The sequence below is a fragment of the Lissotriton vulgaris genome, chromosome 9 (assembly GCF_964263255.1).
Source record: "Lissotriton vulgaris chromosome 9, aLisVul1.2, whole genome shotgun sequence".
NCBI lineage: Eukaryota > Metazoa > Chordata > Amphibia > Caudata > Salamandridae > Lissotriton > Lissotriton vulgaris.
The window spans coordinates 264331073-264353111 of NC_141697.1; the positions used below are offsets into that span (position 1 = coordinate 264331073).

General features: G+C 45.6%; 1 protein-coding gene and 1 long non-coding RNA gene across 6 annotated transcripts in view; one reads left to right on the forward strand and one right to left on the reverse strand.

Moving 5' to 3' along the window:
• Window positions 1–22039, forward strand: part of TTLL5 (tubulin tyrosine ligase like 5) — a 1386223-nt gene that overhangs the window by 500349 nt on the left and 863835 nt on the right. For all 5 annotated transcript variants that reach the window (XM_086937525.1, XM_086937527.1, XM_086937530.1 and 2 more), the window contains 2 exons: window positions 10046–10203; window positions 17020–17314. In XM_086937525.1, the coding sequence (XP_086793651.1) occupies window positions 10046–10203; window positions 17020–17314 (453 nt within the window). The remainder of the gene's footprint in view (window positions 1–10045; window positions 10204–17019; window positions 17315–22039) is intronic.
• LOC147689977 (uncharacterized) overlaps window positions 1–22039 on the reverse strand; it is a 315487-nt gene that overhangs the window by 171418 nt on the left and 122030 nt on the right. The window lies entirely within an intron of this gene.

Genomic DNA, 22039 nt, shown 5'->3' on the forward strand with positions numbered 1-22039 from the left:
ATCATATAGTGCGAACATGACCCAAGGGCAGAAGAGTGTTTCATATTAGAATTACGTTATGTTGCACGTTTTTAGAAACGGGGAGATTAAGAGATTTTTCCAGAATCACAGGATGTTGAGCCAATGCGGGCCTCGAGCCTGCTTCCTAAATTTTAACATCAACAGCTCTTGCCTTTAGGCCACATTTTCTCCTCACCTGTCTGGGTGCTCTCCCTTTTATGTAAGATTATCTTATGTGAACTGTGGGATCTTCACTGAAGAAGCTGTAGCATTTTCGCTTGTGTGAAGACATCTTGAAACTGGTTCAGGCAACCTAATAAGGAAAAGTGTAAACATTAAGTTTTAGTAAAGTTTCTCAAAGGTAACGTCTTGAATTAATAGATCCTCCTGGGCGCTTAAAAGTGCAGTGCAGTTTTCTCTGTCTTAGGCTGAGAAGCCTGTATACCTTCATTATTTCTAATGTATTATTATTAAACATGTTGCATTAGTAAAAGGCTGCTGTGTGGTTGTACCACTACAATTTGGGAAGCACACTATCGCTCTACCTTTATTTTGTGGGCCCATGACTCTTGATGTACACTGACTTCAAAATAGCATCGGAAATAAAAAAATAAAATAAACAGATTACTACAATAGGTTGTGGTAATCAGAAAAATAAAAGTATGGAATCCGAACCTTTGATAGGAGAAATAGTGACATAGAACCTCTGCATGTCTAATGTTAAATGTTTAATTGGCTATTTAAAAAAGCTGCTTTTATATAAATTGTGTACAGGTGTATGCATGCCACTGTAGCTAAGGTTAATATTTCATTACTTAGGAATTCCCATTTTTGGTCCCTTCATATATTTGCTTAATCTATTTTCACCATACATGAGGGAAATGGTCTGCAGAATTCATACCTTCAGTGTACCAAATTTGATGCAGATTGGTCAGTGACTTTCAGAGCTATAATGGGAGGAATTGGAGGTGTTTACAAAAGTATACCAGTCATACCCCACCTAAATGACTGGCTCTTGAAGGCGGACTCGCTACAGTCAGTTGTGAACCACCTCCAGAAAACGCCCTTTCATGTCTCCAGAGGATAGCGACCCGCCTGACATTGTTAGAGTTCAACGTGCCGAAGTCACACCTGACTCCTTCGCAGGGACTACCTTTCAGTGCCTTATGTAGGAGAGTAGGGTCTGCTTCCTATGGTTACCCCCACGTTTTGCTGTGTTTCACTGGTTTTTCGACTTTAATCTAGCTGTGGCCCTGCTAATCAGGACCACAACCTAGCTGTTCTCTCTCTAAATTGATGCCATGTACTTTAGGTACATACCAGATTGGCTACTTTGTCACCTTTGTGAGTCCCTGTATATGGTACCTTAGGTACTCAGTGCATAGGTACCCCAGAGGCCTACCAGGGGCAGAAGCATGTATTGTGCCACCCCTGGTTAGCCTTCCAAACTGACACCACAGGTCTGCACTTGCAGCCTGGGTAAGGTGGTGTAAGCACCCCTTATTTAGATATAGTATACCTATATCTACCTTTACATATAGACACATAGTAACCTATAAGTCACTCCTATGGCAGGCCTTGACAACCCTGAAGGCAGAGTGCTTGGTTTTGTGTGAGGGGGTGCCCTAGCATGAACTGAGCCCCTCTGCAGCTTTCGGAAATATCTCCTTATAGCTTTTCTATGATATAAACACTTTGGAATACTACCACCCCCACCCCACCAGTTCTGGTGGTGGGGGTAGCAATCCACCCTTCTAGAGGGAGAAGACATGTACACACTGGTATACCCAGTTAAAGTTTAACAGAGCCCCAGCATCACAAAATGGAAGCTGCTGCCACAGACACGAGTCTGCCCTCCTGCTGCTTGACGAAACTCTGGCAGGGAAGACCTGGACAATAGGTTTCCTGTCCAGGGAGGTGCTGGCACCTCCCCAGACAGGCTTTAGTGTATTGGGGCAGGGTGGGTTGCATTCAGTGAATGCTTTTCAGACACTGCCTGGGGCACACAAGGTGCTCCATGTATTTCCCAGTTCAAACTGGTTGCTGGGGCACTCAGCCCCAGCTCTGGCGCGAAACTGGACAAAGGGGAAGGGGTGTAACCACCCCCTCCCCAGGTCCACCCATAGGTGGAACCCTAGAGTTAGTCCAACCCCTAAACTTACTATAAGAATAGGAACCCAGTCCCTAGGACTTTAGATTACACTAGACGAAACTCTGCAACATATATCTTGGACCTTCGACATTCCATATCGACTGGAAGACGGAAGAAATCTCCCTTGTGGTCAAGGAGTGACCACCATGCACAAACAGGCACCAACAGCATCTTTACCGGTCTGCATTTTCGAGGCTCTCGCCGGATCCCGAAGAATCTGCGACACAGGACACGGACTTCCAGACATCTCTGGAGCTGACCCGAGATCCCAGCAAAGCTGAGACCCGTAGCTGACACGAGAGACGTGGGACCGGAACTGCTGGACATCCTTCATTTTTGCAACTGCACCTACTTCCCGAGGTATCCCGAAGTTGTGCATTGGGGTATTTGAAGCCCCTGCCCCGAGCACCTTTTGCACCGAAGTACAGAGGTCCGCACTCCACAAGTGACCCGTGAGTCCCCTTTCTTCACCTCAGCTCGAGGCTCCTTCGCGGTTCCTAGTCCGTTGGCTAGTGAGCCCCCACGAAGGCCAATCCTTTGTTTCTTGAGCATTCCTGTTTGCTCCAGACGTGCTCGGACTCCTCTCCAAAGGAGGAGTCCCCCAGACCTTGCTGGTCTGAACCGAAGCCAATCTTGTCATCTTGCTTGAGTTGCTGTTGCCAAGGCTTGTTGGGTCCAATCCGGATTCCGACGCTGCAGCACTCGACATCCTTCACGGGACAGCTCGAATCCAGCTCCTGGTCATTGTTGACACCTCCTGGTCCTCGTGGCTGAAGAGTCCAGCTTCACCTCTTGCACCTGAAAACACCCAACATTGGTTGGCGTCTTCCTGTCGCCATCCTGGTCACTGGCTAGTGACCCAAACTCTGTCCCCTCTGCTTTCAGGTTCTTCACATCCCCGATCCACCCTGACACTTTTCCTCTGGTCGCCTGCAGCATTTCTTCGCCGCTCTCCATTGGAATTGACGACGAAACCGGACGCCAAAAGACACCTATGCACCCGGCTTCCCTGGGTGAGGTAACACGAGTACTCCAGTGGGTCTTGACTCTCGAAGTGTCCTAGTCTAAAGGGGTTCCATCGTAGTTCACCTCTAAGTGCCTTTAATCTTTAAAATTGTAACTTGTTCGTTCTCCATAGAAAGTCAATGGTGATCCACGGCTGTGTTTAGACACTGCACGCGTCCCCCGTGGGCCTCCTGCAACCCTACCTTGGGTGGTTCCTGGTAGCCCCAGCGGTTCTACAGGCCCTAGGCCTGCTTTTTTAACCCTCACGTGGTTCTTATACCACTAGTTTAGTATATGGTTTGTGAGGCCCCTAGGACAAAACGTATACTGTGCAACTTATCGTAAGCTAAGTTCCTTGTATTGTACGTTTACTTCTGACCACATAAAGAGTCCAGAGGGGTTGTGTTTAGATTAAATACATATATATTTGATATATGTGGTGTGCTTTCTCTGGATCTCGGGTCAGCTCCAGAGATGTGACTTCGTCAGAAACGGTCGCTCCCCCAGCTCCCTGCCTCCAGTAACTGGTATTGTAGCGCTATCTCTGAATTTGATTATCTGGTGCTAATATTATATTATTAATTGCGCTCGCACTGCATTGTTTGGTCTCGTGCTAATATCGCATTGGTGATTGCGCTCGCACCACATTGAGTGTCTTGAGCTGATCTTACCGCATTGCCTAATTTAGCGTTACGCGATTTTCTGCACAGCCCACATCGTGCCAATCAAAGTGTGCTGCTGCATACTGTAGCGCCTGTGCTTATCTGTGCCTGCGCCTCTGCCCACCCCAATCTCGTCCTGTTTAGTTTGTTTTGCTGCCATCTTGTTTGTTTGTGCCTTCCAGCCCGCGCCTCCACCCAGCTCCCGCCTCCCAGCTGACCCTCCCTCGCCCCGCCCCTCCACTATCCACATATGTCAGATGTATTTACGCGCAGCGTTCACGCGCAGCGGACGCGCCCCATGCGCGCCGAAGGTGCGCCAAAGGTAAGCCCGTCTACGCCCGTCCGCGCCTGGACCGCGCCCAGCGCCAGACCCCCTGGCCCTCGCAAACTGCACTCCCCCCGCATAACGTATGGCGCCGCCACCCTCCTAGCCCTTAACCCCGAACGCACACCACAATGCTGCGAAGCTGCCCCAGGATGTACCCACGGTCCCTTCGCTTGCCACTCCTGCAAGTTCGCCTGCATCAAGACCCACACCAATCCCACTCACTCCAAACACAGCTCCGACTCTAACCAACTGCAGTGCATCCTGCTGAACACCCGCTCGGTCCACAGACACGCCACTGAACTCTGGGACCGACTCGACACTGCTTCACCGGACATCGCCTTCCTTACAGAAACCTGGATGAACGCCTCATCAGCCCCCGACATCGCCATAGCCATCCCGGACGCCTACAAGATCATCCGAAAAGACCGCACCAACCAAACAGGAGGAGGCATCGCCATCGTTCACAAGAACACCATCAAAATCACGACCAGCTTCGACGATAACCTTGCAACCGCCGAACACCTCCACTTCCGGATCCACACCAACCCCAGGACCACACTTAGAGGCACCCTCATCTACAGACCACCAGGAACCCGTAAACAATTTTGCGAAGACATCACTGACTTCATCAGCCCACATGCCCTCACCTCCGAGAACTACATTTTACTGGGAGACCTCAACTTCCACCTGGAAAAGAAAAACGACAGCAATACCACCACCCTTCTGGACAACCTGGCCAATCTCGGACTCAAACAACTTGTTGACACCCCCACCCATGTAGCCGGACATACGCTTGACCCAATCTTCACCTCCAGCAAGCACATCTCCTTCGATCACATCACAGCCCTCCATTGGACGGACCACAGCTGTGTTCACTTCAGCTACAAAACTACCTCGACCAAAAACCCCCCACAACCTATTCCGCGAAGAAACTGGAACAAAATCACCACCGACCAACTCCTCACATCGCTCAACCAAAACCCTCCCGCCCTCTCATCGGACCCAAACCAAGCTGCCACCATACTCAAACAATGGATCACTCACAGCGTTGACGAGTTAGCACCCTTGAAAAACCACCAAACCAAACAGGGTAGCAAAAATGCCCTCTGGTTCAACGAAGACCTTAAGAAATCCAAGAAACTATGCCGTACTCTCGAGAAAACATGGAGAAAAAAACCAACCACTGACAACCTGACCACCTTCAAGACAGCCACCCGCAAACACCACCAATTGATCCGATCCACCAAAAAATCAGCATTCAAGGATCGACTCGACAACAACGCCCACAACAGCAAGGAACTATTCAACATCGTCAAAGAATTTACCAACCCCACCGCAGCCTCAAACGACATTACTCCCTCCCAAGACCTCTGCAATTCGCTATCCTCTTTCTTCTACAACAAAATTGCCGACATACATAACAGGTTTGAGAACATTTTCAAAGAACAGTCCACTCCACCCACCTCCGAACCTAAACTGCCCTCTAACAACCTTAGCGCCTGGAACCCAATCACCACTGAAGACACCATCGGCCTAATGAATTCCATCCATTCAGGTTCACCAACCGACCCCTGTCCCCACCACATCTTCAACAAAGCAGACTCCATCATCGCACCCCATCTCCGCAATGTCATCAACTGCTCCTTCAACTCCGCTACCTTCCCAGAAAGCTGGAAACACACCGAACTCAGCGCCCTCCTGAAGAAACCCACAGCAGACCCTTCTGAACTCAAGAACTACTGCCCCATCTCCCTCCTCCCATTCCCTGCCAAAGTCATTGAGAAAGCCGTCAATAGCCAGCTCGCCGCCTTCCTTGAATCCAACAACTCCCTCGACACTTCACAGTCCGGATTTCGAGCCAAACACAGCACCGAAACCGCCCTCATCGCAGCGACAGACGACATCCGAACGCTACTGGACAACGGAGAAACAGTTGCCCTCATCCTACTCGACCTCTCCGCCGCCTTCGACACAGTCTACCATAGCACCCTCATACAACGCCTCAGCAACATCGGCATACAAGGAAAAGCCTTGGACTGGATCATCTCGTTCCTCGCCGGGAGAACCCAGAGAGTCCGACTCCCCCCATTCAAATCAGAGAGTACCGAAGTCATCTGCGGAGTACCACAAGGATCATCACTTAGTCCCACCCTCTTCAATGTTTACATGAGCCCCCTCGCATCCATCGCGCGACAACACAACCTCAACATCATCTCCTACGCTGACGACACACAACTGATCCTTTCCCTCACCAAAGACCCTAACACTGCCAAAACCAATCTTCACGAAGGTATGAAAGAAGTTGCCGAATGGATGAAAAACAGCCGCCTAAAACTTAACTCAGACAAAACAAAAGTCCTCATCCTAGGATCATCCCCCTCTCCCTGGGACGACTCATGGTGGCCATCGGCCCTGGGCACAGCACCCATACCCACAGACCACGCACGCAACCTAGGCTTCATCCTAGACTCCTCCCTCTCGATGACCAGACAAGTCAACGCCGTCTCATCCTCCTGTTTCAACGTACTTCGTATGCTCAAAAAAATCTTCCGTTTGATACCCACCGAAACAAGAAAGACTGTTACCCACGCACTGGTCACCAGCCGACTGGACTATGGAAACACCCTCTACGCCGGAACCACAGCCAAACTACAGAAAAAACTCCAACGCATCCAAAACGCATCAGCCAGACTCATATTGGACATCCCTCGCCAAGCTCACATTACCGCTCACCTGAAAGACCTCCACTGGCTTCCCGTTAACAAGAGAATAACGTTCCGCCTCCTCACCCACGCTCACAAGGCTCTCTACAAACTAGGACCAGAATGCCTCAACACACGACTGTCCTTCTACACACCCACCCGCCAACTAAGATCCTCCAATCAAGCCCTCGCCGCAGTTCCGCGCATCCACAGATCCACCATGGGAGGAAGATCCTTTTCCTACCTGGCGGCCAAGACCTGGAATTCTCTCCCCTCTCACCTCCGCCTCACACAGAACCACATTCCCTTCAGAAAGGAACTTAAAACCTGGTTATTCGATAAATAATGCACCCCTCCCCCAAGCGCCTTGAGACCCTCTGGGTGAGTAGTGCGCTATACAAATTCCAGAACTTGAACTTGAACTTTCATTTGATCATTCAAGAGATTATAACTGGTAAAACAACTTGCTTAACTCGCCTCTAAGTCTTAGCCTGAAGGCTGCTCTCCACAGCTACCACTAGGATAGCTTTCTATAAAGGTTGACTTTAAACCTACCATCAATAAGGGTCATTTGGACTGGTGCAAGGTGCCCACTAGAATAGTGGACATCATATGCCAGGCCAACTTCTCACATCTTCGGACCAGGAAAGTGTGGTACCTGGAACCTCCGGGCATGTGCATTTGTTCTCTGATGAGTGCCTATTGATTTTCTGTAGTTGCAGCAGGGCATAGTCATGCAACCTGGCATGCACGTCGCCATGCTTTCAGATTGAGCAGTGGCAGATGACCGCATTTCATCTTCTGAAGTTTTGGATGTCATTCTTGCGCTAGGCATGCTTCAGAAAAGTCTATTAATGCTCGATGTTGGGACAAGTTTGTGACTTGGTGTGGTACCCTGAATAAGGACACATTACAGGCCAAACAATCAATGTATTTCTGTTTGTTTTATAATTTGGCCCTGTAAGGGCTTGCAGTGAGCACTGCTAAAGGTTATTAGTTAGCTCTTTTGGCATCATTTTTTATTTACTGGACCAATTCTCCTTTTTTAACCCCTCCCATGCTCATGACGAGCTGAGCTCGTCATGAGCCACGGTGCTCCGGTGCTCATGACAAGTTGAGCTTGTCATGGCCCGTGGAACACTTGCACGCTGGGCTAATTCCCCTGCTGTGCTGAGCATTCCATTAAACGGGCGTGGTCGTGACGAGCTCAGCTCGTCATGAGCACCGGAGCACCGTGGCTCATGACGAGCTGAGCTCGTCATGAGCATTGGGGTGCTGTGTGCGCCCCCCGCGCCCCAGTAGAGCAAGGGAATAGCCCCAGCAGCCAAGGGGTTAAATCCCTGATTGTAATGTGATTTCTCAAAGGCTTACGGGCACATGCATCAAGCGATTTTGGAATCGCAAACGGTGCGAATCGCAAAATTCGGCCGTTTGCGATTTCAAAAACACTTTTTGGGATGCATCATTAATTTTACATTTATCGCAATTTAAGAAATCGCAACTTTTTGCGATTTCTCAAATTGCGATCGCATTTAAGAAATCGCAAATTTTGCGATTTCTTAAATGCTATGCATGATTTATTTTATTTAGCGAATTCGCAATTTTGAAGGGAAAAATTACCATGAAGTACACCTTCATGGTAATTTGGGAAAAGTTTCAAAAATGCAAATAAATGCATTTTTGAAACTTACATTTTACACACACACATGCCCTTGTGACATGTGTGTGAGTAAAATGTACTTCGTGACATTTCAGGGGTGCAGGGGGGGGTCCTTTGGACCCCTGAACCCGTGAAATGTCACGTAATGCCCCCTGAAATGTCACGTAATGCCCAGAGTTGCCTAGTGTGATCCCTGGTTAGAGTAGGCACCGAGGCGAGAATTATCGAGTCCGCTGACCCTGGTTCACGACCCTGCCACGTCGGGGATTGAACCCTGGTCCCGGGTCGTCCTCTGCTTCCGGGTCTGCCGCCTCTAACCAGTGAGCCACACCACTCCACTGGGTGGCACTTATATGCTGCTCCAGCCGTCACTTCAGGCTGGAACAGGGTTAACGTGGAATGGCACAATCCGGCCTACCGGTACACTGGTACTATGCTGAAAAATCTTCTGGATCAGGTCAGGCGCAGTGGGATATTCTAAAGATGAGGAAACAGGGGTTATATAAAAGTATCCACATAAGAGAGAGATGTCATATTTTTCCTCACGTTAGAGGATTATGTTTTACTATGCTGCGTCATCTTTTACTCTTTGGAAGTAGGAATGAATTTGGGGTAGTGAGTTACAATTTTTTGGGTAGTCTCTCATTTTATGGCGTTGTCACTTATTTTTTTAGGATCATCCCTTAGTTTATCTAACTGTCCTTCAGTTTGTATAATTGCCCGTACTTTGTACAACTGATGTAATATAGGATTAGCTTTCAGTTTGTAGGATTGCCCCTCGTTTTGTAAGATTGGCCATCAGTTTGCAGGATTAGGCCCTTGTTTTGCAGGATGGGACCTAGGTTTGTAATCGTTCCCCAGTTTCTCAGTCTGTAGGATCGTTCGTCAGTTTGTAAGATGGTTTCTCAGTGTTTAGGATGCTTCCTTACATTATAGCAAACATCATACGGGTGTGGGGAGGTCCATCAGTTTGTTAAATAGAACCCTAGTTTATAGGATGATGCCTCCATTTGAAGGATAGCTCTTCCTAGTTTGTGAGACGGCATTTAAGGGTCCAATTCAAAAAGATCCTCCGCACTCGCAGTAGAAGCCCTACAGATGTGGCGTGGAGGGGCCACACTCGAGGCGAGGGCCCCGCAATGGGTACAGAGACCCCACCTCGGTTGCCCGCCCTCTGCCACAAGTATGTAGGCCATTTGTGAATCAGACTCTTAGTGTTTAGTTTGGTTCTTGAGTTCGTAGGTTGAATCCTCAGTTTGTAGGATGTACCTCATATTGTGGAATTGTGATTCTGTTTCGGATGATCAGGACTCCAGTAGGGAAGTTCATGACTCAGTTCAAAATCTGCACCAAGTAATTTAAAACAGAATAACCTGCCTTACCCAAGGGCTATCAAAATTGAATGTAAAAGACCAACAACGTAATTGAAGGATCATTAACTGTGCTGATGATACAGATATATGTCATATCCACAATGAGTACATACATAATGCAATAGACTTTGTTGTGAGATTGACCATTGCTTTGTGTTTCTAGATCATTGCGAGATGGTGGCATGGAGTTTGGAATCTCTTCTTCCTATTCAGAGATCAAATTGCATGCAGCACTTTATGAACGGAAACTCCTATCCCTTGAAGTGCGCAAGCGTCGTCGGCGTCATGGAAAGCCTAGACCAGGACTGGTGCAACGCAGAGGTATAGAAAGGCCTCTCAGTGGCAATTTATTCCATAGGAAACGTTTTTTATTTGTTTATTTTATTGTTTATTATTAGCAGCCCCTCCCTGGAACAGAAAGGTTGTAGCACCAGTTCAAATGGATTATTGTTCTTGAACCTGTTGTGCTGCTGTTACTTCCCAAAGGACCTTTCTCTATGAGTGCAACTGGGAAACTACTAATTGTGCTTTTTGCTGACATATTCGAATACCCATCCACCATTTTATTCGTTCTTGTATGCTCACAAGCAGTCTCGTACTCTGAATACTTTCTAATATTAAAACATAGTTTAATAGGGTGTCTTGGGGAACTGAGGGTGGTTTGTGTACACCTTAAATAAAGACCCATGAAGGTGTAACGACCGGATTTTCGGACCAGATAGGATCAGCTCACCAAGACACCACCAACCCAGCCGAAACGCAATCACCTCCCTCCTCAGGACCCATCTATCCAGGCACCTGGGAACCTACTTGAGGATGGGGAATTAGCAATATACAAGCTCATATCATCAGAAACACCACTAAATCTATAGGGATTACTAGGAATACTCACTGATTACTAAGGACGTCCATGCCCTACACCACACTCATACCTTATAGTCTCGCGGCAACTCAGACCCAGACTAATCTACCCTGGGGCAGTTCTGATTACTTACCATTACACACTGACCGCAACCAGTGCTCTCATTAAACAAGCCACAATCTTGTGGGTATAAACACCAGTGTCCCCCCTGGTGCTCTCTATATTTCATACATACACAAGCCACAATCCTGTGGGTATACACACTGACCACAATCAGTGCTCTCACTAATGCCACTCTCTCTAGCAGCAATCTCATTACACACCAGTGTCCTCCCTGGTGCTCTCATTAACGCCACTTTCCCTAGAGGCGATCTCATTACACACCAGTGTCCCCCCTGGTGCTCTCATTAACGCCGCCTTACAACGACGATCACTTTCCTATGAATACCTTTAGCTCTTATTGGGAAATCTCTCATTATCCACTAGAGATACAATACTACAATATTATGAATAAAGGCCGAATTAGATGGTGTACAACTTATTGTCTAGCTCAAGGGCTCCTCTCTCCCTAATTACTCAGTTATCACTTACCTGATCGGGGGTCGCTTCCGTTCGTGCAATGACACCTGACTAGAAGAAAAGGTTACCTTTACTGTATAAGAATAAGTCATACACTGGTTCACTAAGAACTGGGGTATCTTTATTAACAATAACAATATAATACTGCACTATAACACATAGCCTGAAGAGTAAAAGGAGAATAGACACAAACACAGATCTGCGAGGTCTCTGTAAAGCTTTGTTACTATAATACATCCACATGTAATTGACTGTAAATAGCTAAAGAGGGAATGGATTATACTGCACACCGCTGAAAGAAAGAGGATTAGCAATACAGTAAGGACAAGGTTAATGTTTAAATGTAAAGCAAACTATATTACAGGAAAGGTATCACCTTATTAGTATGAAGTCTTGCTCTAGCTGTCATCTGGGTTCCTCTCTCGTCTGTGCCTTAGCTCGTCTCAGATCCTCCCCTGCACTCTTGGACACGCATCTGCGCTGATCACTCTGCACTGGATTCCTCTCCCCCACAAACTCTCTCCACCTTCCAGCTTCAGCCTAATAGTTTCTGCCGCTCTGATAACCGTTCGCTCCACTAGCTTCTTCACTCTGTCTGATTATCTCAGCTCCAATGTCCAATTCACTCCAGCTGCTCCCACAGACTAATCCACGATATGACTTCAGTCTCTTCCAAAAGGCATCACTTCAGACTCCAGCTGATCACAACTCCTTCTGATAAGTAACTGCTTCTGACTGCTTCCTTCAGTTCCAAACATCATCTCACTTCTCTCTGTTCAAAACACCATCTGCTCACAACTGCTTCTGACTTCTCTCTCTGGTTCCAACTCACTGACTGTCTGCCTGTCTTCTCTCTGTTCCAAGCATCGACTGTCTCTTCTTCTCTCCCTGGCTCCAACTCTTTCACTCCCAAACTGCCAAACTGACTTCTCTCTGTTCCAAGCATCGACTGTCTTCTTCTCTCCTCTGCTCCAACTCAACTGACTGACTCCGCCTCTGCACTTCACTAATATGGAATGCTCTCTCCTCATGGAAAGTTCCAGCCATCAGCCTGCCGCCCTTCAGATCTCTGCACCACTCCACGTCAAGGACACACACCCAGCCGGCCGGCCTTTTGTGGTGTCTTCGACACAAAGAATAATACAGCCTACCGATAAGGGCTGGCCCAGACCGGTTCTCTCCAAGTGAACAACACCTCATAACTAAAACATCACCTTTACCCTGCAAGCATCTCAGTCTGCAGGGACAGAAAGCAAAATGGAGTCTCTCTAGTTCTGGGCCTTTTAGGCCTGAGAAGGATAAAATAACACTTAGCTCTGTCAGAGTACATACACAAACCATACCAATATGTAATATAAAGTCAGGACTACAGGATCCACCCTCTACTATAGGTAGGATGATGAAAGGACACATAATTATTTCAAAGCCAATAGGCAATATATGGATTAGAGTCAAGAATAAGGGATCTATCATCATATAAAGCAGCTATCCTATAGTTTATGCTTCTAGGTCTGGAAAAAGGCCAGAAAAGGACCAACACAAGCCAAGAATAAAGATCCAGGATGGTAGCAAGCTTAAAGTCACCATCACTCAGAAATAGAGCCAAAAATACGGTCACTACACAAGGAAAAGTCATGCTTTTTGCCTTGTATTGCTGCATGATGTATATGCAGGATCAGACATTGGTGTGTGACCTTACAGTAGGTTAATATTAGAAATGTGTATTGTCAATTTTTTTAATCATTTGTCTTACATACTATTCTCTTGGGATAAATATCTACACAGGCTAATACCTAAACTCGAACAAAAGATATCTTATAGTAAGACAAGTGTTACCTTTCTATAGTATTAGATGGTGCGGCCCAATGCCACATTAATGGACTTAAAAGGCATGATGCATTGTTTAGCAAGTGAGGCATATTTTTGCCTAGGTGTGAGGGCGTAGGGTCTATGGTGGTCCTTCATTTTCATGATAAGGCATTCATAATATATCGTTTGACAACATTTTAAAAACTTGTATGGGTTGAAGAGTGTTTGTGTAATGCTTTGTTACATACGAAAACATATATATTTCCGACTGTTCGTGCAAAGAGCAGACTGTCTAAACTTTGCGATGCCGCTAAGCTACAGTAATTGTGTTTTGAGTGGAATTAGAACTTTGACTCAAGCAGTTGTATGGTCCTTTTTGCCTGGATCTTAGACATACTGAACTTCTATCCCTTTTCGTAAATCTGAAAGTAAGTTTCAATTGTGTCTTGATGCAATGTCTTTTTTTTTTATAAAGGAAAAAGATAACAGTGGAATCACACTTGCCTTCATATGGCAACTGGTAACAAAACTCCCTAAAATGTAATACATTTTCAGATGGATAGAGAACATTTTTAATATACTTTGTATTTATGTACAGAAGGCTATTTCTTTTTCAGTTTAATGGATTTTAGAGACACTCTCCGCCAGCTTCTCTCAAAAGGAGAAAGTGCATATATATATATCAAAGTACTCTTAAAATGGAAATCAATAATGTTGTAATTGCACTTTACTCGAAAATAGTTAATGAAAGGTTTGAAAAGCCCCAAAATACTAAGTAGCTTTTATTCTGTTAGAGACTTCTAGCCACATATTCCTCACCTTTTATATATTCCCCAGACACGAATCCAACAATGCTTCAGCAGGACCTCTGCATGCAGGAAGGTGGCACCGTGCGGCTCTGCACTGATGCAACGCGAAATACTTGCGGAGCCTATATAAGCACCATTGTGCATGCCTGGTGTCAGTTCCTTTCTGTCCTTGCCTCTAGACACGATTCCAGAGTCTCTTCATATCTCTCAAAGATGGTACCTCGAAAATGTCTTTAATGCATAAGCTATGTCACCACAAAAACAACAGACTTTAACCCTTGTAAGGACTGTCGTAAGCAAATGTCTAGCTGAGCCGGATCAGCGCCACCCTTCTCAATCTTGCTCCCAAAGTCAGCCTTCAGCCATGCCGCATCAGAAAGAGGAGTTCTGCTCTCAATGAGCTGAGAGACCCGCCACCTGGGATACCACCGGCAGGTTCATCCTCAGAGTTAGTGGGACCTTCTGATACTGTCTTGCATCAGTCTGTTGTCCTGACCCCGCTTCTGGCGCCATGATCCATGCTGGCCCTAGACATGTCGACGCTGATACCAACTTCAACGATTTCAGAGGAGGCGGCCCGATTGTTCTGTCCGACGTCGGTACGTCCTTGACTGAAGTCATACTGAGTCACAGGGAAGACAGCACTCTCTGCTCTCCTTTTTGGGACAGATTCAGATAATGACTGTGACCCAGGTGATGAGTTTGCTCAGCCCTACCAGAATGACAATTGGTATGGTACGAGGACTTAGAGGAGGCTAGAGGCCTCTATACCTCCTCCTGGACCAGACACAGAGAAATCTGCTTCCTATTCCATGGTGATGCTTAGGGTGGTCGAAGTTCTTGACCGCTAGATACCTATCTTGGAGGTTAAGACAAATGTTTTCACTGAGGTCATTGAACCAGGGCAGACATCTTTGGAGCCCATTCTTCCTTTCAATGAGGCACCGATGGATACCTCACTGGGAGCTTAGACCAATCTGTGCTGTGACCCACAGGCCAATCGACAATTTGCTAGGGGCCATTGCTCTGCTTCAGGTGACCCGGCTTTTCGTTTGCAGTACCCCTCACCAGAAAGCCTTGTGGTGCAAGCTTCCACCAGCCACTCTAAACCCACACGTTTCCTACTTCTCCCCCTAAGCAAATTGAAACATTCAACAAAAATGTCTTCCTCTACTAGCTTAGCCCTCCGCTTTGTTAATGCCAGCTGTTTGATGGTCACTACTCGCAAGTCCTTTGGGATTTGGTGGCAAAGGCCTCCTGATATGCCTGAAGACCATAAGACTGAGCTCTGTCAGGTGAGTCAACCTGGTTCAAAATGGTTGTGATGCCACCAAGTGCATGATTCATTGTGGTTTGGACACCATTGATTCCATCGGGTAGGCCATAGGCACCAATGTTGCCATTTACTGTCATGCGTAGTTGCAATCAACTGGGTTCTCCTGCAATGTCCAGTCCTCCCTGATGGACATGCCCTTTGATGGGACTCACCTGTTTGCGGACAAACTGGATTCCGCCCTCAAGCGTTTTACGGAGAGTAGGCTACCACACGCTCTCTGGGCCTTCGTGCCCACCCACCTCACCAACAGCAACAGTTCCATTACTGCTTTGGTGGCTTTGGCTGAGAAGTTCCATCCTGCCAGCCTGTCCAGCCCCCACAGGGAACCCAACAGTTTTGCATTAGAAACCGAAGTGTCCACCTCCCCTGCAGCCAAGGTCTGTTTACCGCCTTGTATACCACCTCACCCTGCAGCCTCAACTACTAAGCCTATTTAGAATGCCCTTACAGGGACACAGCAACCCCTTGGGAGGCAGAATCCATCAATTCTTACTGGGCTGGCAGGCAATCACATAAGACAGGTGGGTCCCACAGATTGTTTGCAGGCGATATGCCTTAACCTTACTTTCTACAATGCAACTGTGACATACCAAACTCCGGAACCTTGTGGCTCACTCATCAACTCTGTATCACACCTCAATAAAGTATCTTGCAGCAGACGGCACTCAAGAATCCTGTGAGACATGACACTTTCAAAACCATTGGAGCACAATACTAAAGAATTTTGTGGTTCACCACACAAGAACACTTGTTCAAAATTGCTGCGGCACTCCACATTAAATATAGCTATGTGGCACTCCAAAGCCATGTGTCATGATAAAGAGAAAAACCTGGCCCACCCCACTCCAAAGCCCCTGGGCTCACTACACAACCCTTGCAGATCATACTGAAGAACCGCTCTGGCTAAAATCACAGCAAAATCTTCCCTCCTCCTTGGCACACCACACAGAAAATGTCCTTTGTTGGGAACCACATGCAGAACCCCTGGTCTTCTGACTGCCCTGAAGAATCCCCTGCCACCGCACTGATGAATCCATCCCATACCATGGAGGAATACTTGCTGTGCCATTTTTAAACACTCTATGCCAAACAACACCCCAAGTCGTAACTTTCTATATTAAGCTGCACTCCAGCTAAGATTTGTAAGTGAGATTTATATCTCATTCCTAGTGCCTGTGATTACATATACATTTAATAAAATTTAGATTTTATTAGTTTTAAATTGCTTGTTGAAACTTTAGACTTTCTCTGATGAATAGGTGTACCTTGGAAGCAATAGTACAGACAGTGACTTGTTTGAAGGTTGAAAAGGTTCAAACTTGTAGTTGTTGGGGAGCGACAACAGTGCCACTAGCACTGATGGTATTCGTTGTAGGTTGTAATCTTGCTCTGGTAGCTTTATCTTGCTCAGAATTCCTATAACTTTTTGCACCATGAGAACTAGTGCGTATCAGCAGCACCATCTCTCTAAGTATCCATCACTCATACCTATGATACGTAATAGACGGTGGAAGACTGCTACTTGATAAAATGCTCAGACAGAGGCGAGTGAACAACTGCCTTCTTTGGAGGCATCCAGCACCATGTTTTCTATTTTTATTAATTTAATTTCACAATATCATTACAAGTGCACACAGTGTGAATACTTCGTTAGACCATAACATTAATTCTCCAAAAGGCCCAAGCAGCTCTGCCTCGAGACAGGTCCTCAAAAATGCTTCATTCATGCTTTTCTTTTCCAGGCACCTCAAAATCCACTCTTGCACCCCGCAAAGTTGAGCTTCAGATCGAGGAAGAAGAGGACATAGGAGAAGAAGAAGATAATGACGAATCTGAGGCAACGTCTTGCATTCCCACCATCCCAAAAGAACCAGGAAGAGCAGCACAGCATACACAAGAAACAGCTTCACAAGATAATGTATCAAAGACTAAATCCCACAGTTCGCTGACAGAAAAACAGGACCAGAGTGAATGCTTTCTGAAAGAGGCTCTGCCAGTTAACTTACTGAAGATCCTACAGGAAAATGGAAATCTAAGGTCAGCATTGTGCAAAGTGGTGTGCTATGTATTCTAACACGCATCTTAAAAATCCTCCAGGCCAAATCTGGGAGGTTATATCAGTGGCGGCTCCTCTGCTGAGGCATCGCCCAACCCCCTTCAAGTAGTTTAACTAAAGGAAAAATTAAATGATAATAACTGAATTGTGATTATCGTTTTATTTGTTCCTGTTGCTTTGCAGCCGTGGTGGCAGGGCTGCTCTGCTTTCAGAGCAGGGCAGGGGAGGAGTGGTTTGCCCATTCCAAGTGCTCATGAATGCTTGGCAGGCCCTCTCGGGCTGGCCAAACATTTATGTGCACTTTGCTTGTTCTCCACACAGGCTACAGTACAGCCTGCGTGGGGAACATGCCCAGGTCCCCATTCCCTGGCCGAGCGCTGAACAACGGCACTCAGACCAATCACAACATTGCATTGCAGCGTTCCGGTTGGTCAGGGCAGCCTAAGTGCTTTCTGGTTCCTATTCCATCTGAGTCCAGACGCGGAGGAGGGACTGAAGAGCCGCAGAGACGTTAAGGTAAGTTTTATTGATTTTTTACATTTCCTCCAGCTCCCCGTCTCGCCACCCCTGATCCGTGCCGGCCGCCACTGAATTATATGGAAGTTAACTTCAAACCTCTACCCCTATAAAAGCTGGTTACTACCCAAAAACACCTTTCCATGTCACTTTTAGAAGACAACACTTCAAGGGAGAATTTGGCGCTCAAAATAATTCCAGCCCTCCCTGTCTTCCCAACGAGGAAGTTAAAGTATTGGTTGATTTGTCTTGACAAGCCATGCCGTTTCTATAAATTCCATGCTCATGTATGCTCCCCAAAGCTCTGGCATCCCAATTCTTCTTGAGGGTATATTTCTACTCTGAGCATTAAGGGGCGATTACTTTGACCATACTGTTTTGGTCTTATCTTGTTACCCTCTCGTAGTATATTGTTGGTTGACACAAGCCAGTTGCTGTTTCAAAATTCTCCTAAACAGCTTGATTCTTAAGCTCTGGTTGACATATAATCATTGGATGGTCTGTGTACCTTCCAGCCTATGGACCTGTTCAGTAAGAGAATTTTAACATTGTGTCCCTACATTTGTTCACTCTATTCTCTTCGGTTGAAAAAACAAGTAATTAGAAACACATTTAACTAGTGGACATAAACTGACATCAGACAGTAATGACTATGTCTAAACAACGTGCATGGTACAAAAATATATAATTTATTTTATTGAAAGGTTTCTTTATGGTTAAAAAGCAAACGTTTTTTTGTCTCCTCTGTACATGTGATGGTCAATCTACATATACGAAATGCTGTACAGTTTTGCTCATTTCAGTTTTTAATACATTTCATAACACTTCATTGTATGGAGACTGTGTTTGGGGTGCTAGTCAAACTAATCGTTTCAATCTAAAAACATGGCTAAAGGTAACTACGCGCGTCTCGGCTGAGGGCCTTCATCAGGAAGCCATGAAATTTCCAAATGAACCTATGCAAACAGAAGATAATAATACATATCAGTGTCAGTATATTGTCCTAATCATATGCGTGCTCAAAAAACATACCTTTAGCCATGTTTTTAGATTGAAACGATTAGGTTGACTAGCACCCCAAACACAGTCTCCATACAATGAAGTGTTATGAAATGTATTGAAAACTGAAATGAGCAAAACTGTACAGCATTTCGTATATGTAGATTGACCATCACATGTACAGAGGAGACAAAAAAAGTTTGCTTTTTAACCATAAAGAAACCTTTCAATAAAATAAAATATATATTTTTGTAGCATGCACGTTGTTTAGACATAGTCATTACTGTCTGATGTCAGTTTATGTCCACTAGTTAAATTTGTTCCTAATTACTTGTTTTTTCAACCGATTTGTGTATCCCGAATTAGGAACTCTAGTCGGGGGTACCCCCTCCTTTTTTTGCATACACTCTATTCTCTTCATCAAATCTACTTTTATTTTTCTCACGGAACCTGAGTGATTTAGGCTTAACCTAATTCTTGGTGATACATGATTGCCTTTTCTAAAAGCAACTGTCGTTTATTAGGCTGGATCTATTGCTTCAGATCACCAAATGCTCTTTCACCACTGTAGACCTTGGAATAACTTGCTGGGTGGAGTCTGTCACTCACATGTCTTCAGAATGTGGTCACAGAAGGACATGATGCAACATGTATGCAATTTTTTTGATTTAGACTCTACCATCTTTTCATCTTTTTGCTTTCCCCATTGTTGCCCATTTCATATTTGTCAAGTAGTACATCCTGTGCATTGTGAAACAAGCTGTGTCTTTGAGTGGGGCATAATGTATTATCACATGCAAATAATTCTTAAATGTTTGTCTGATGCTGGTCAGCTCCATTCACCCATGGTGGATTCATCCATACCTTCTTCTAAATCCAATAGTTTATTATATCATAGTGCTATCTCCTTGTTTGGTTGTCATGTATCTTCCATCAGTACCATTGCTATTTTACAACGATTTTATTCATCTCATCAGTTGTGTGCACTTAAAAATATAGAGTTTCGCAGGAAGTTAGGATCATTTAATTCCATCAGTCATTTTGTGCCCCTGACAAATAATTATGTACAACAGAATAATTGAACTTCCGAAGTAGCACACTAAACCCAACTTTAAAAAAAAATGTGGTGCCAGGTAGAGCCTCATGTGCTTGATAATAGCTGAATTAGGACACGATTTCCTATCCCATGCAAAGTTTTGACATAGCCTTGTCCTATTTTTAGTTGGATTTAGTTTATTAAGTATGGGGCTGATTTAATAATAATAATAATAATAATAATAATAATATGTAGTTTATAGAGCGCACGGCTACCCCCCACGGGGGGTGTTGGTCCTGGAAGTTGTACATTGTTTTTCTTCAAAAATGTTTGACTCTCAATGCCAATTGCTACTCCTTCCTTTTTTAGGTCTCGCGACCTATCAATGCGCATGCGCATTGAGCGGAGCGAGAATTCAAGTGCTCAAAATACTCGTCAAAGCAAGGGCATTTTGGTGCGGTTTTCTTTGAGTTCACGTGAATCACGTGACCAAACAAGCACGCGCATCAGCCTCCACCACATCAAAGGGCTTCGCCCAGCGTGCGCTCTGCGGCTTCTCCTCCCCTAATTAATCATGGCTGGCCGGCCGTACTTTCAGTTTCCCGGCCGCTCTTGTTTTATCTCTCCCCCACTGTATCTCTTACTCCTGTCTGTCTATCCCCGGCCCCTGTGTCTCCTCTCCACTGCTGTCCCCCCCTATCTTTTCTCCCCATGTCGCGCTCGCCTCAACTAATCGCTTTCACAAGTTTGCTTTTTTCCGCTATTAAAAAACAATCCTCCTGCTACACTTAAACATGGTGTCTCTTTCACTTTACAGCATATCACGCTAGTTCCTCTTTCTTTCAGCGACGATCCACCAACCTTCCTTCATGGGTTTGTTTTCCTGACTACTTTCACAGGATCTTGAAGTTCACGCTGCGACTTTGTCATTGAGCCGGCAAGTCGTCGCCAAAATTATGTTGTAATATGAAGCTCTGGGACTAATAAGCTTGTAATTAAAAGGCTTTATTAAGCTTCATGGTCAGGCGTGACTTCTCCTCACGCCAGCTCAGGGCAAACTGCAGACGAGTAGAACGTCAGGCTCATTTCAGTAACCACTGGAACAAAAAAACACCAACAAAGCGAACACAACAGATTGCAAAGTATGCATTAGCAGAGCACTAGTTTACAACACATATAACTAATCCCCATCTCTTCCGCCTTGTTCTATCTTAAGTTTGAATGCGATGCCAACATTGTAGCAAAAGTAAATAAATACCATTTATTTGTCAGGGGCATTTTTAAGATGCGTGTTCTGTGTGGCGCACAGATACCCCAGGTTTTTCTTGGGCACTATATGCAATTCTTTAGACTCCGCGTGCTTTGCTACCACCATTATTTGCTTGCAGTAACTTCTGTCATGTATTGGTGTTGTAGTCTTGCACGTTGTCCAAAACCCTCAGGCGCCACTCTTGTTTTGCTTTTTCGAAGAGCGCCAACACTTCCCAAAGGGTCTGTAACACTTTACATAAACACCAGTTCCATTACACTAGAAGCGCAGCCTCCACAGCAGGCTCCGGCTCTCACCTCAAGTGCACATAATATTTATTATGTCTTCGTCTGTGAGGGGGTGTCAACACCATCAGCTGTGTACAAGCTGCGCATGCTGTATACACAGGCCGTCTCCCAGCACATACGGCGGCCTCTAGCAGAGTGCACCCCACATTTTTCTGATTTGCAGCATCTGCCACATAATCCATCATCTGCCGCATAAACTGCAGATTTTAATAAAAGCGGTTGTAGCTCAAAGGCATCCAAAGTTACAAACAATTCCGTAATGCATGTTGCAGCTCAGCGAAAGACCTTTCGCAAAGGTTAACTGATCACCTTTGTGTCACTTATTGCCAAGGCCACTGGAATTATGTGGGTCGGGAGCACCGAATTATACGACAGAGTTCACTAAATTATGTGGCAAGTAAAGGAAAATTATGTGGCATGGCATTTTGTTGCATTTTTTTTTATATTACTACTCCATTATATTGCAATTCTTACTCATGGTTATACTGTCTGTGCAAAGACTTCACCTTATTAGTGCCACTTTAATAAACAAAGACGGAGAAAAGCAATCAAAAGGTGACCGGTTAACTTTTGCAAAGGGCCCACCACTGCAAACAAA